We start from the raw sequence: 16714 nt of genomic DNA on the forward strand, positions 1-16714 counted from the left end.
GCAACAACGTCAATACCAACTAAACTAACACTCAATCAGCAACCTTAATTGATTCTAAAAATGGATGGAACTAAGAACTTTCTAATACAATCACAGAAACTGCGTAACAGCATATCATACGTGCACCATCTAGACTGTACAAAGAAGAGCACCGCAGCAAGACATTAACCATTGGAGGAGCTAATGATGATGATCATCTCACGCCTGATCAAAGCTAAGATCAACAATCATGGAAGGCTTAAGAGCATTGTTACAGCATGAAGAGGTACCAAACTCCTTGCTTACAATCTCATATCCTAATTGATTTTTAAGCAATTCATTGTTACTTTTAGGCTCATACCTTTATATTCTTTTTTGGGTAACCCTAAAAGTATGTCAATAACTAGTTCCATAGATGATTAATATTAATTACTCAAAAATCCACGATAAAAACCCACAATTAAAAAAAACATAACAAGAATTGCAATATAGAGAATTTAAGTTTTAAAAAATCCCAGATTCATCCATGTCATAAAACTAAAGCTCAAAAGCAGCAAAATCCCTAATTGATAACATAACAAAAAACATTTAGATTAATATTAAAAAAAAGGGGATAACCTTAATCGACACTCTGCATGAGATAACCTTAATCGACACTCTGCATGATATCCTCAGCCGAAAACTTAGTACCCTTATCCTTATCAGCCGCAGCGCGTCCTTTAGCCTTACGATCCAGCAACGACTTCCGATCTTTGTCGAGTCTCAGCTTGGTGATGACGACCTTCGATGGGTTGATACCGACGTTGACGGTCGACCCGTTCACTTTCTCCCGCGTGATACGCTCAATGTGGATCACCCATTTGCGTCGGTACACTTGCACGACTTTCCCTTCGCGGCCTTTGTAGGTACCGCGAACGACTTGGACCTCGTCGTCCTTGCGAACAGGCATGGACCGGACGTTGTATTTGGACCTCAGATCGGTCGAGAGTGGAGCGCTCATCAAAACACGGCGGACGGACGAAGGTGCCGTGAAATGGGCCTTGCGGCTCTTACGGCGAGAGGAGGAGACACGTGGGTTGTACTTCATTTCTGCTGCCGGTGGTGAAGGAGGAGGGGGCTTGGATTAAGGGTTTCGTCTTCGACTCGGCGACGGCTAATGGAGAAAGTGGAGGACTAGGGTTTTGGGCGTATATATAGGGTGTTAATAGTGGCCTAGAGAGCTAGGGTTAATTTCAGATTGTTGTCTATTGGGCTTTTTGGGCCTAAACAGTTTTTTGAAGTAGGCCTCAATATTTAGACCCAACTTCATTTTGGGCTGTACCTCTTCCAATTTGATTTTTCCCTAATGCACTAATAATTGAATCTATATCAATATTAAAATAATTTAGTTTTCAACTTTACACATTCTGTCAATTTAGTATTTGACCTAACTTAAAAATATCAATTCTAACTCTTTTTGACTTGGGACTGAGTTAATAGAATGTGTAAAGTTAAAGGCTAAATTTGGTAATTTTTTTAAACTTGGGACTAAATTGATAGAATTTATAAATATTGTAATACTAAAGTTATTATTACGTCAATAAAAAAGAGACCACCGCTAATGATTTAACAGAAAAATGATCAAAATATTAAATTTTAGTAATATTGTTGACTAAAATATATTTTTTTAATTTAGGTAATCAATTAGGTCACTGTTTTTATAATTTACCCAAACAATTATAAGAAATTAAGGATTTGGATTTGGATGAGTGGCCATTACAATGTGGAACACATGGTACTCCAAATTGACGACCATGAAATATAGATCCCTGTCGCTGTCAACAAAGATCGCCTATACGTGTCATTTGTGTGTCGAGTGGACTACAATGTATCCTCATCATGCCTGCAATAGATGCCAATTTTTTACTCTTTTTCTTTTTTTTTTTGCTAAAATAAAAATTTTTCAAATTATAACGTGGATTGATATTGGTATTGTTAATAGTATAGGATGATATAAGTTCGAATTTGTCAAAACACATTAATTTTTCATTTAAGGGTTAGGGAGAAGTTATAGCTAGTCTACGCATTTATCAAAAATAGCAAATATAATAAAACCTACAATGAAATTAATATCAAAAAAATTATTATAATAGGATCTTGTAAGGATTTTTTTTAAATCAATAGGTATAGTTTAAAGATAGAAATGAAAATATTGTAATTATTTGATTAAGTCACGTCAATAACTATGGAATTGGATACCGAATACTTAGTTTTTTTATTTGGGAATTAGATTCTCCTTTTATTTAATGTTGAAAGTGATTGAATTGATTAAAAGTAAATTCACGTTATGAAATGATTAATGGTGAATTGATATTTCTTTTTATTCCATTTTTATTTTAACCTTTGTTTGAAAGGATCCTACGGGCTTCCACTATGTTTGGATAATTATTGTAATTGGTGGATCTCTTTGAATTGAATATAATTGGAGTATCACAATTACACTTTCCAATTCTTAGGAGAATTGTGAGAACCAAGTAATTAGACATGTAAGTGTTTGGGATAGTCATGACAAAAATTCTTATATTGTGAATCCTAAAAAATATATTATAAAATAATTTGTATATTTTATAACGTTATAACAAAACATATATTTTTAAATCTTAAAAGATTTCTAAATTTATGGTCAAAATTACATGTTATAAAAGTTTTATAATATATTTATTTATAAAAGTTATGATCAAGTATGAACATAACTTATTTATATGTTCATGCTATATATTATAATCATAATATACATATTCATAAAAAAATGTTATAATTTTTATCATGATTTATTTATAAAATAACTTTTAAAAGTAGTGACGAAATTTATATTATTTCGTGTTATAAAAGTTTTTATAATTTATAAAAGCTCTTTTATAAAGATTTAATATCATCATTTTATATTATTTTGACTTAATTTATATTTTATGAAAAGGAGATAACTTAGAATAAATAATTTTTTAAATTAAGTTTATATAAGTTTTTATAATTAAAGTTACAAACTATTTGAATTGTAAACCTAAATATCACAATGTCGATGCTAACTATGCAAATAGAAAATATTTCCTTACACCATATAGTTGGGTATGATGCCATTTGAGAGAATGGTGCCAGAGACTAGCACTATAAAAAACGTGCAAACTCTTTAATTTGACGCATTTAATGCTTCAAAATGTGGTGGAGAACATGTAAACAACATCACCTTAATATATCATAAAAAATAGGTGGACCATACTAGCATGTTGCATATTTTATAACATCAATCATAGTTGGAATTGAGATGATCCATGTATATACTACATGGAAGAAATAGATGTTCGTAATTTTAATGATGTAAATTCAAATTCAAATGACTAATAAATGATATAAGGAGCAGTGTTAAATATTAAAGATAGAATAACCTAACAAATATGCACTAGAACAATTAGATAAAACCGCTTATGATGTTTATTTTTCTTACTATTTTTATTAGTAATCGTATTATCATATATATTTTTAGATTAACATAATACATGTGATGATTTGGTTTTAATTTTTGTTGCTTGTTTAGAAATTATTTTTATCATACTAATAATTTTTATAGTAATTAATATTTTAATAATATAAATGATGTAATTATGTAATCATAAATTGTACTACCAAACATGACATAGGGAATTACGATGTAATTACACGTTGTCAGCCAAATACGTTTAAGGAATTATAATTTTTTGTAACTACAAGAAAATATAATTACTACCCTAATAATTATACTTTCATTCAATTGCTCTATGTTGTCTAGATAGATCCTTAGCCTTTGTTTGATAGGGTGAAAAGAAAATTGGAAAGATGAAAATATAAAGGAGAAGAAAACCAAAGTTGTTTGAATTAGACCAGTCAGTTGGACCAATTGAACCGGGAACCAACTGGGATACTTGTATGGAGAAAGGCATTTAATTGGTTGACTCAGGAATCAAAACGAACTAGTTGAACAAGGCAAAAAAATTTGGTTGAATCGGGCAGTTTAACTAGTTGAACAAGATTTTTAATATACATTTTTTTATTTTTATGATTTATTTAATTGAACCAAACGAATTGGTAAAACCAGTTGGATCGACAAACCAATGACACGATTAGTTCGATCATTGATTCAGTTTTGAAAACTTTAAAGAAAACTAGAGGAATAGAAAACATAAATTTTTTTCACCCATATGCTTGGTAAAAAATATGAAAAATTGGATATTTTCCTTCCCTCTATGAAAAATATGAAAACATAAATGAAATGAAATTGTAGCGACGTAAAAAAAATTTTAGTTTCGCTTGGTCGCTAATTGTGGCAATTTATTAAACATTTGAAAACCAACTTTCGATTTTATTAACAAAGGGAGTCGCCACCGATCCTTTTTATAGATGTGATCGAACACCTAATAAAATTATTTTTAAAACAAAAAGAAGGCCAAATTTAGGTCTACGTGAAAGTCCAGAGAAAAATTGGGGTTCGGGAGTTAGTTACGCGCGAGGAAGGTATTAGCACCCTCGCGACGCCCAAAATTGGTATCTCATAAACATGTATTGACTTGATTTTCAAAAATACGAGTTCACTATAAGATTTAATCGTGATCCGATTGAAAAGACGAGAACTTTCAATTCTTGATTTTTGAGAAGGATATACCGATTTAACACGAGCCGACAAATTCCATCCAACATAGCGATGAGATCCGATAACTTAATATTAAATCGGTACATTGCCTTGATTATTGAGATTAATTAGAAAACAAGAACACAATTTTTGTTGTAATGCAAAGCAAAGCTGATATGGAATAAAAATGAATAACTGACGTAACCAGAAATATATTGAAGCGGAATAATAATCGCGGCAATAATCTCAAAAACAATAATCGTGCATGCTATATTAAACATAATAATAGTATTAAACTAAAACATTATAAATATATATATGTATATATGAACATATATTAGCAGTGATAATAATAGTAATAAAAGATGTATATATATATATACCAACTAATACATAATAAAAAAAGTGAAAATAATAGTTATAATAATGAATGTAATAATATACGAAAATAATACTATATGTAAAATGTATATACAAGAATAATGAAATATGTGTCGATAAGATTGTATAAAAATATATAACAAAAATATTAAAGTATATACATAATATGTATAAAAACGTAGTATGGTATTGGAAATGTATACATGGGATAATATGTAAATATGTACATAGTATAATGTTAAAATACATACTGATATAGAGTTAAAATTATATATATATATATATATATATATATATATATACATAAGACAATATACAAGATCAAATGTGATACAATATTCAAATATGTACACAGACAAAAATACAATACTAAAAAAATACATATATGTAATATAAAAATGCATAATATAATGTTTAAATATTTACATAATATATATATGCATAATAATAATGTTGAAAATATCTATGAATAATATTACGAAACATGTACTTATATGTATTAAGGATATATATATATATAAATAATAAAACATATGCTAATATTAATGATAATAAAATGATGTAAAATATATGCATAAGATCATATAAATATATATATATATATATATAAATACCATGGTAGTTAAAAAAATATGTGGAATAATAAAAGAAACATATAACAAAGATCATAAAAACATAATATATATAAGAAGTTAGATAATATGTACACAATATACATGTGAAAAATATATGCATAATATAGTATTAGACCATAATAATACAACATTAAAAATATATGATATATGTAAAGTATAGTATAGTATTAAGAACACATATATATAATATATGAATAATATACATATACATATAATACTAAAATATTTAGGTACTATATACATATTAAAATAAAACTTTAGTACTAATATTACATAAGTATATACAAATATATTAAGCATGTATACGTATTATAAGTATATAATTGTATAATAAAACATAAGCTAATAATAATAATAATAATAATAATAATAATAATAATAATAATACTAATACTAATATTATAAAAATAACAAGAACATTTAATAAGAAAATAAGAATAAACAAAAAAGGACTGAAATTAAATAAAAAACAGAATGGTAAGGCCAATTTAGAATAAAAACAAAGAAAAGGGACTTAATTAAAACACGCGCATAACTTGGAGGGGTCAAAACGCAATATTGCCTTACCCTCAAAACGCAGCGTGGCAGTAAAGACTAAATTGAAAAACGGGTGAAATTACAGGGCTGAATTATAACAAAAAGATCTGATTGTGAATGCATGAAAAAGCGGAGGGGCTAAAAGTGCAATTAGCCCCTCAGATGGAAAAACATGCGGATCCTTGGAGCGGGTCGGGTCAACAGACGGGTTAGGCCGTCGTTTTGGGGCTTAAGTATAGCCCCTAAAACGACGTCGTTTTGGAGGGCTATAAATAGGCCTAATTTCAGAAAAAAAAAATCATTTGTAAGAGGAAGAGAGAAAAAAAACGAAAGAGAGGAAGAGAGAAAAGGGAGAGGGAGGGGACTACCGGCCAAAGGGTCGGTCACTGGACGGCCACCGGAGGCTCGCCGGCGCTGGCCACCACACGCGGTGGCCGGAAAAGGTAAAAAACTTATTTTTTTTGGTATTTTTTTATGTTTTAATATATATATAGGTTAAAAAAAACTTAAAACCGAATTTGAAATAGAAAGAAAAAAAAATCACCTTAGGGTTTTTTTAAGCTTTTAATCATTTGATCTTGGTGTTTTCGTATGCACGAATGCTATTTCGTATTTAAACGTGATTGAATCACTATATTGAATCAAATTGAATGTTTCACTTTCTTGTTTTTGTGTTTATTTCTTCTTGCCAAAATGAAAGGAAAAAAGAGATCCTCTATTACATTCGGATCCGCCTTTATAGCCATTTCTATACAACATTTTTTAAGCTTCTTGCCATTGCTCCTTGTCGTCTGCTCTGTCTTGGTGTTTGTTTCATTTTGCAGGTATGGAGGAGTTGGTGGGAGTGTGTGATGCACAGGAATGGTCTTTGCAGAGGCGTGGGGTGGCTGTGGTTCTTTTCTTTGCTATTTTTATTATTGGTCCAGGCTAGGGTTAGTAGTTTGGGCTGTTTTGTATTGGGTTTGTTTAGTTTTAGGTTTGGCCCTTTCAATGTGGAAATTGGGCCTGTTTTGATTTTTGGGCTGTTTAACATTGTAAAATGGACTTGAATTTTGGTTTTTGCTTAGGCCAAAAATTGGCCATTACAGAAATTTTTTGTTTTTCTTTTAAGAAAATGATGTTGAGTGGGGATAAAAGGTTGGCATGCATGAAATGTCATAAGTGGCGTGCGGCAGATAAAAAAGGAAAAGGCAGAAATATTTGTAGTGGCATTGGGATGAAATTGAAATGTGCATGGAATGGGACGATAAGGCAAACCTAACCACACATTTCACCTACTCACAATTCACACCCACACACCTTATTTTCTTTGAAGTAAAAGCCCTCCAGTGGCCACATGCCTATATAAAATCCATGATTTAATCGGTTTAATTTATATCATAAAATTAGAGAATGATTAAATTAATATAAAAATTGAATTTAAGCTAATTTAAATTTGTTGCCAATTGAGTCTTAGTTCGATTAGCATGGGTATTGTTGCTAATGCAGGAAGATGTAGTTCAAGTGTGCTGAAGCGCATTATCTTTTTATTTCTGGGTCAAAAATGGGCGAGAGGTAATACTAGACATTGTGTCAAAAAGAACATATATTATCAGAACTATAATTAGATTGTTCCAAATATATATATAATTTTGTTGTTATAATTTATAATTTTAATGATTGTTTGAAAAGGATAAATTTGATTAATTAAATTTGAAATCAATGAATGATTGAGTCGATGTAAGTTATTTTTTTGTCAAACCACCTCAAAATAAAAGGAAAAATTAATATTTTTAACTTTACTAACATTGTATACACGTGGATGACATGTCAACATTTAATTAATTTTTAAAAATTTTAAAAATTCAAAAGATTATAAAACTATTTTAAAAATTAAACATAATTAAAATTATTAAAATATATAATTTTTTAAATAATTAAATGCTGATCTACCATTTACATGGCCAACCACATGTATGCCATGTCAATAAAATTAACAAACGTTAACTTCACCGTCCATTTTGGGTGATTTGACAAAAACTACGAGTTTTAGGGCTAAAAGAGGCAGAAAAATAAATAGAGGGCTAAAATGATTTTTTTGAAGTTAGAGGGCTGAAAAAGTCATTATGCCAAAAATAAAATAAAATGTAGGGTAAAGTACCTAGTTGGTCACTCAACTTTTAGGGGGCTTTCATTTTCGTCACCCAACCATTAATCTCTAACGACAGTTAACTTGTACATGTCACATCATGTTTACATTTTCATTTTGGTCACCCAACTTCTAAGTTACTTCCATTTTGATCATCCAAAATATATTGTTTATTTTTAATATTGATTGGGATAAAAACATTAACGATTTAAGTGAAAAAGCTATAAAACTAATATAATGCTTTAAAATAGTCAAATTATACTTGTTTACCCTAATTGAAAGTTCTAAATTCTTTTTTTCAATATTGAATTTTAAATCTAAAAGCATCAAAATCAATTAAATATGTTATTGAATATTTTTACCCTTAATAATGTCAATTGATTTGTTACTATGATATTGAAATTAATTAAATTAATTAATTTAGTCTCCTTTTAAATATTAAAATCTTATTTTATGTTTTCAAATTAAAATCATCTCAAGTAAATCATTTTTAATAATTGTAATTGAAACTCAAAATTTCTTTTGATTACATGATCTCGAGTCTTTTCATGCTAAAAAACCCATAAATTTTACATCACTTCTTTACCTAAATAAAGAACAAGTAATTAAATTAATTAATTGCAATGATTTTTCTTTACTTTTTAGCATAGTATGGAATATTCAAGATTATATAATCAAAATAGTTTATGTTTTGCAGACAATTATTAAATATGAGTTATTAAGTTGATTCAAGAATAATATGAAAACATAAAATAAAATTTTAAAATTTAGAAAGAGATTAATTTAATTAATTTCAATATTACAATAACAAATCGGTTAGCATTATCAAGAGATAAAAAATTTCAACAATTTATTTAATTGATTTTTATGTTTTGAACTAAAATGATTTGTTATTTTGTAAAGTTAAGTGGAGGGCTAAATAAGTCTGTTTTCTTTTCTTTTCACTTGAAGCAATATATGTATATTGGAATGAGAATTAATTATAATTTTGTTTGAGAAAAATCAAAATACAATTTTATCATTTTATTAATTTTAATAGATCAATTTGTAAATTTTATCTTTAGAGTGTCATATCCCTTATTTATTTATCTCTCGTGTCATTATTGTTCTTGTCAGCTCAAATACATGGTTGGTACGATCAATAACATAATAAGGGGATAGATAAGAACTTCGTCCCCTTTAATTAAATGAAATAATAACAATTTTAATCCATTATGATTACTATCGATTTAATTTAAATATTATTTTAAAAAATTTAACACAAAATTTTGATTTTACCTTTGACCACAACAGATTTTCTTTTTCGAACCTAGCTAATTGTTAATTCATTTTTAAATATTGTTTCGATTTATCAAGATTTACAAGTACAATTGTTGATATAGTTTCTGATTGGGTGAAGTAAGGAGGATGAAGATGTTTTGGTGAACAGGAAGATGAAAAATATCTGTTGGGAAAAATGTAATTTTTGGAAACATTGAGACATATTTTTAATTGGTAAAGATGGAGAGTTGAATAACAAAATTATAGTTTTAAATTTCATTTTATAAGATCTTTACAACGGTATATCATATGTTTAAAATGGTTGAGTGATAAATGAGAAATTGATATTCAAACTAAGTCACTTGCGAATATTTGTTGAAAAGAAAAACTTAGATCTTACGTTGATTAAATACAAAATGTGAGATATGCATATATATATATATATATATATATGTGTATGAGAACGTACTTAAAGATTATTGAATGAATTAAGCTTAAAACATTGTCTCATGTACAGAAAGTGCGAATTCAAATCCACCGGTGTTCGAACCAGCATGCGGATAAATTCTATCAAGCATTGCTTTTTTATTATAAGGTTCATTTAACAACAAATATTATTTTATCAAGCCTTGTTTCCATCGTTTGAATAAAATAAGTTATTATTATTTATTATTGTCTTTGTCCAAATTGATATTGTTTTTTTTTATAATTTCCTTTGAGGAATTTTATAAATTATTTTATATTTGCAAATCTATACGAAAGTGGGATTCCTTTATAAAAACATATATATTGGATTACAGGTGGAATCAAGTCAATTTTTTTATTAAATTTCATAAATACAATAAAACATGTGAAAAATTACAAAATAAAATTAATATAGCTTCAAATAACACCAAACAACTTTGCTTAAAAAAATTAAGGTTTAAAAAGTTTTATATTCTTTTAAAATTTAAAATTTAATGTGAATTTAAATGGACAAGACGTTTAATTACGATCTAACGATACTATAACGTATGACAAAAAGTAAATTAAATGTAGTGCACCTAATTGCCCATCTGAACCCATCCTTAATCAACTTTGTATATATATATTTTAAATCTTGATCCTTTACTCCTCTTTGCTAACTTCCCTCTATTTTTGACTTACATGCTGGAAGAAATTATAAAAATGATAAAATTGTTTTGTAACCTTTAACCTTTACAATATTTATTAATTTAAGTCCTACTCGTTAAAAACATTTAAATATTCTTAAAAGATTAAAAAATAAAGAATGTTTTCATATTTTAATAAAAATTCAAAAGTTACGATTTCTTTTAAAAATTTCAAATTCAAAAATAGAAATTTAAAATTTAATTTTAAAATTTAAATATAAATAAATAATTCTAAAATTTTGGAATTTCTTATAACTTTTGAAGGAAATAACATATTAATTAAAATAATTGAGATGTAAAAATAAAATAAAATCTAATATTTAAATTTATACAAGTATAGTCTTCACATTAGCCATCTTAATGCAAGCCGTAAAGTTGTTAATAATAAAAATTCAAGGACTTGAGTAGATAATAAGAATCAAATTAACAAAAATTAGAATAGTTGAAGGCTACAAAAATTTTACACATTTTTCTATAATTGCCACATTGACAATTAATGATAAAAGTGGATGGTCAAAGAATATTTATTGTCTTAAGTGTAGCTGAGTTTGAGTTTTGTTAGTTGCGTAGAATTTGTTTAGAGTTAATTGCATCACACTATGATCTTCATACAATTTAACCCGAAAATTAACTCCATACATTTGAGTATTCTAATTAGATCTTCAAACTATTAATGTTATATTAATAAGGCCCATTCGTTATAAATTGACCCGAAAATTAACTCCAAAAATAAGATTGAAATTATGATATATTATTTTTAATATCTTATAAAAATACATGTCAGTGTTTTTTTGTATTTTTTTATTATAATAAAAAAAATAATTATTTTTTTATATCTAAAATTGTACTTATTTATTTATTGTAATTAAGTCCTTTTGGCGTTTGCGTTTATGGACCTTGGTTTGTTATAAAAATCAAGAAACAAAATCCAACCATTTCCGTAATTACTGCATTTGCATTTCCAACTTTTCTCTTTCAATCAATTTTTACAACAAAGATGGTCACGCTCAATACGGTCCCACCGTCGATTTCTTGTTGTTCTTCTTCTTCCGGTTTCGATGCCGGACCGCCGGTACCGGTTCCCAAAGTTGGTTTCTTTAAGTTACCAAGGTCAAACGGCGGTAACCATGCCAAGTTGAGCTTAGTTCAGGCGACGGAGGAATCCACCGTTGCGACGACGAATGGTCGTGTTGCTGCAGTTTCCGGTACCTTCTTTATATAATATTCATGGTGAACAAGTGTTTAATTTTCAATTTTTTTTTGGGTCAAGATTCTGGTTTAAGGTTCTCTTTCTCTCTCTTTTTTCTCGCATCTCTGGAATTGGATTGAAATTTGACTATACTTTTTTTTCTTCAAAGAAAATTGAGAATTCTTTTATTCTTTCACTGACTTTTGTCTTTCTTTTTGAGTTTTGGTGTATAAAAGACGGCCTTTTAGGTACTGCCAAATGTGGTATCTTCAGCTGGCTTTTTTTGGGGGGGCTTTTAGGCAAGTTTATTCTCATAAAAAAAAAAGAAATTTATGAAGGTGGGGGAAGGGCTAATTAGCTTGATTTTTTGAAGTTAATTGCAAACTTAATTGGGTCCTCCACTTGAAAACTTAATTGGTTTGATTGGTTTGACTTTGTTCTTTTTATACAGTGGCTGCACCAGAAATCCCTTTTTTAAATGATGATTATCTATGAAAATTTGGCTTGATTGATAGGTTCCCCAACCTATATTGATGAAGGACTCTACATTGTAAATAGGCTCAATGAAGATTATTTTTGGTTAAATCTTAAGATGATTTATTGTGGAAAAACAGAGCAGCTAAACCCATATTTAGACCATCCATTAGCTTCTGTTTGTACCTTTCATGGTCTTAAGCAAGGTCATAATATGCCCTATTTTTATAACCAAGATTGTTGTTTGTTTAATAGACAAGTTGGGAATGATAAAGTTGAGCTTGGGGGCCCTGTTAGAGTATGCCCTGCTTATATGAGCAAAATTTTCTTTTATGGTGGTGTTACTTATAGAGTTCCATAGCCTTGAAGTCATCAACTTTCCACTCTGCATAATATTGGCCTTTAAAAGCACAAGTGTAATGAAATGGTTGGGTTGGGATCCAAAATCACATTTTTTCTAGATTGAGATGAAGGTTTAAAGACCAATCACAACATGTTGTTTGAAGGACTGAATCTATAAAATATTAAAACAAAAAAGAGAAAGTTATTGGTAAAGCAAAGCCTTTGCTTTATACTGGATTCTTTTTTATTTGTGATGATAGTACCTATAATTAATTTAACTGCTGAATTCTTAAGCATCAGCCTTTTTCATATTTGACTGTTTGTTAGCTTTAGGTTCTGATCTTTTATTTTTGGTTAAATGGCTTTCTTAATTTGGGAGATTGTGTTCTTAACTTATGGAATAAGTTAGTGGAATTTTTTTCTCAAATATCTGTATTTGATACGTGTTCGACATATATTCATATACGAGTATGTTGATATGATTCTCTCAATGTATGGAGAAACTTAAAAAACTGAGCATGCTCTGTTGTACATATAGCCGAATCCAGGTAACATAGGTGTGAAGTCGTGATTTCTTTGGATATGGTTTCTTTCCGGTTGGATTTTCTTAGGGTTCTGATTCCAAACGTCTAACTAGGTGAAAATGCCCATCAGATGGCCACTAATGGAAAGGCAGGGAACATAGTATGGCACAAAAGTTCAGTTGATAAAGTTCATCGGCAAGAGTTGCTTCAGCAAAAGGGTTGTATCATATGGATTACGGGTCTCAGTGGTTCAGGTTTGATTAAGTAATTTATATGGTTTTTTTTCTCATTTATGCTAATCTTCTTTCTATCAACTTATTTCTTGTTTTTTGCTATCTATTGAGCGTATAAGATGGCTTTATGAGCTTATGATGTGCTTTAGTAGTCTCTTTTATGTGCTAAAACAACAAAAGCAAAGTTTCTGAAAACTGAACCACTGGTCTTTTAGTTGTGGAGGAACTTGTAAATTCAAAACCAAGAACTTGGATCAACATAACTGACATTTCAGAGGGCCTTCTTTGTGACTATCATGCTTTTATGCCATTATGGTGCTACCTCTCTCTCACTGTGGTCTACGAATTCAGGAAAGAGCACATTGGCATGCGCGCTGTGCCATGCCTTGTATTCAAAGGGAAAGTTAACTTACATCCTTGATGGTGATAATGTTCGGCATGGCCTAAACCGTGACCTTACTTTTAAAGCTGAAGATCGTGCAGAGAACATTCGAAGGATTGGTAAATGATGATTGATTCCTCGTCAGTCATTTTATCAGTTTCATTCTCTTCTTCTGATGGTTTCAACTTGCAACGATTCAAAAACAGGAGAGGTGGCAAAGCTCTTTGTTGATGCTGGCATCATCTGCATTGTCAGTGTGATATCTCCCTACCGAAGAGACCGGGATGCATGCCGCGCGCTGTTACCAGATGGAGATTTCATTGAGGTATGTGCTGCCTTTTTTTTTAGAGAGCTTTTATATCAAATATATGTTGTACATTGCTTTTAAGAAGAATCCACTGGCTAATGCAATGAACAGGTGTTCATGGATGTGCCAATCGAAATATGCGAGGCAAGGGACCCAAAGGGCCTGTACAAACTCGCAAGAGCTGGAAAAATTAAAGGTGTCTTTTCCTGAATTTTATTAATCTTGAAGATTGGTATAAGCTAACATTTAAAAGAATAGCTTATATAATATTTCTTCGTAGGTTTTACCGGTATCGATGACCCATATGAACCACCTCTGAATTGTGAGGTATGTGTATTATTGGAGTAACATTCTTATAAGCTCGTTCTTGTTCAAATATGCATCTAAATGTCATTTAGAAATGGTTCAATGGCTATGGCTATATGAATATGATATAAATTCAATCATGGTTCAAGCATCTCGACCTGAACACGTCAAACCCGTGCTTGTTTTCAAAATGACAAAGCTTTCCATTTTACAGTTAGCATTACCACCAAAGGGAAACAGCTGTGCTTCCCCATGTGAAATGGCTGAAACTGTGATATCTTACCTGGAGGAGAAGGGGTACCTTCACGCATAAGAAAACCTGGTAACATAAGTCTTTTTGGAACCAATGAAATTCGATTCTTTTCTAAATCAAGGGAAAAAAACTTATGGTTCCCTGTATCTGTATGATCCTGTTTCTGGCATGAAGGAAACTTAATTGTTTCCTGTATGTGTAGTTTTATGTTATTGTATTAGATAGTTAATCAATCGATTAATTAGAATCTGTTTCCTGTATTAGGCCATATTAAAAGCCATTGTAATGGGGGGGGGGGGAGTATTTGGGAATGGATTTGGTGGCAAATAAATTGGTGATTTGGTGTATGCATTTGTATCATATGGCATTGCAATGAATATGATTATGAACAAACTCAGATTTTTCTCTTTTAAGTTGCCCTTTTGAAGTTTGTACAATTCTTCCCTGCTTTTTACTTTTAGGTGCACAGATTTTGTATGCATCAAGGATTTTTAGTTTTTCTTTTCCCTCTCTATTTACTGCATGTGGATAATCATACCAGTGATTGAATCAATTAAATCCCCAGTTTTCAATTTGATCTTTGGTCCAACAGTTATTAAATAAATAGTTAAATTTTTTATAGAAGTTAAAAATATATTAAAAATAAAAAAAATTGGTTTAATCAGTTTAACTAACAAATTTTTTTTTTATTTCGGTTTTCGATTTTTAATTAGTTTCAAGGGATTTGTTCAGAAGGTGGTTAAATCTTATGTTTGGATAGATGTTATCAGTCAATTTTTAGTTCAATTGATTCAACCAGTCGGTTGCATTCAAATAACATTGTGTAATCGATAGGTGTGTAATTTTTTATTTATTTGTGATACTTTTCGCTTTGAATTATGTTATTTATATTCTTAATTATATTATTTCATTGATTTAGGAAATGATTGGTGAAAAGGGAGTTAAAATTAATTTTTGACAAGTTTTTATGGTTTGGACTTTTAACATAGTGCAGTTTCAATATTTTGACCATAATTTGAGCTATTGGCATCTGTTTCGGACCCATAGTATACTGATTCAAAGGAAACTGAAAAATTTATCTAAAAATAAAGTCCAAAATGTCAAAAAGACATTCAAAAATGGCTTGAAAGTTTAACGTGAAAATAAAACCTTTGTTTTACCTTTAATTTTAGTTTTTAATTTTAAATCTCCTTATTTTATTTTATTTTATTTGTTTGTTAAAGAAATAAAATTACCATTGGTATTCGTGAATACGAACCTACTTGTCATTTTTTACTAATTCATTTTTTTCAAGATTGTTTTACTTTTGGTCTCTTCGACAACCCTATAAATTTACAGGAAGAGATAGAATAATCTCGATTAAATAAATATAGCACAAATAATATTTATTTAAGTCACCCTTCACATGTAAAATGAGGGAATTTGGCATCTTATGCATTGAGTCTAATTATATGTGTTTTCTAGACTTTTGACCCAATTTTTATAATTTAATCCAACTAAATATTTATTTCCTATTCTCAAAATAAATATTAATTAATTAATTTAATTTAATTAATTTTTTTGATTAAATAATTTTTTCAACCCAATTTTGATTCCGTTAAAGTCATGACGAATTTACCATAAAAGAATTTATGAGAAAATATATTTAATTTCAAAGCCTTAAATATTTCAATTTAAAGAGTTCGTGAGCTATTTATGGTACTTGTGTCTGACACCATTCTCTAAAATGGTATCATGTATCATGATATGATTTATTTGTAAAATTAACATTGACTTTATAATATTTATGTTCACAATCAAAATAATTTGTAACTTTAATTATAAGATCTTATATAAGTAAAAATTAATATAAAATTTATAATATATAATCTCTATAAAAATGTTTTATAAATTGTCTAAATCTTTTGTAACACTTTTTATAAATAATATAATTTATTGTCGAAAGTTATTTTTTATAAGTAAGTGTATTTATTTTTATAATATAGCATGGACAC

General features: G+C 29.0%; 2 protein-coding genes across 2 annotated transcripts; one reads left to right on the forward strand and one right to left on the reverse strand.

The window, feature by feature from the left end:
* Positions 1 to 439: 439 nt before the first annotated feature.
* Positions 440 to 1166, reverse strand: LOC108467525 (60S ribosomal protein L26-1). The gene has a single exon (XM_017768168.2). It carries the CDS (start codon positions 1064 to 1066, stop codon positions 626 to 628), a length of 441 nt encoding a protein of 146 aa, XP_017623657.1. The 5' UTR covers positions 1067 to 1166; the 3' UTR covers positions 440 to 625.
* Positions 1167 to 11561: 10395 nt separating this feature from the next.
* On the forward strand, positions 11562 to 15113 carry LOC108467835 (adenylyl-sulfate kinase 3-like). Its single transcript, XM_017768633.2, has 7 exons — positions 11562 to 11915; positions 13353 to 13493; positions 13824 to 13973; positions 14061 to 14179; positions 14273 to 14357; positions 14442 to 14488; positions 14682 to 15113. The coding sequence occupies exons 1-7, from the start codon at positions 11708 to 11710 to the stop codon at positions 14778 to 14780; spliced, it is 849 nt and encodes a 282-aa protein (XP_017624122.1). The 5' UTR covers positions 11562 to 11707; the 3' UTR covers positions 14781 to 15113.
* Positions 15114 to 16714: the final 1601 nt, after the last annotated feature.

This window comes from Gossypium arboreum, chromosome 2 (genome assembly GCF_025698485.1).
Source record: "Gossypium arboreum isolate Shixiya-1 chromosome 2, ASM2569848v2, whole genome shotgun sequence".
Taxonomy (NCBI): domain Eukaryota; kingdom Viridiplantae; phylum Streptophyta; class Magnoliopsida; order Malvales; family Malvaceae; genus Gossypium; species Gossypium arboreum.

Bases quoted from the DNA above. Each gene is read 5' to 3' on its own strand.
- LOC108467525 (XM_017768168.2), bottom strand. From the start codon at position 1,066: ATGAAGTACAACCCACGTGTCTCCTCCTCTCGCCGTAAGAGCCGCAAG.
- LOC108467835 (XM_017768633.2), top strand. From the start codon at position 11,708: ATGGTCACGCTCAATACGGTCCCACCGTCGATTTCTTGTTGTTCTTCT. The intron at 14,180-14,272 runs GTATGTGCTGCC...TGCAATGAACAG, and splicing joins CAGATGGAGATTTCATTGAG to GTGTTCATGGATGTGCCAAT. The intron at 14,358-14,441 runs GTGTCTTTTCCT...ATTTCTTCGTAG, and splicing joins AAGAGCTGGAAAAATTAAAG to GTTTTACCGGTATCGATGAC.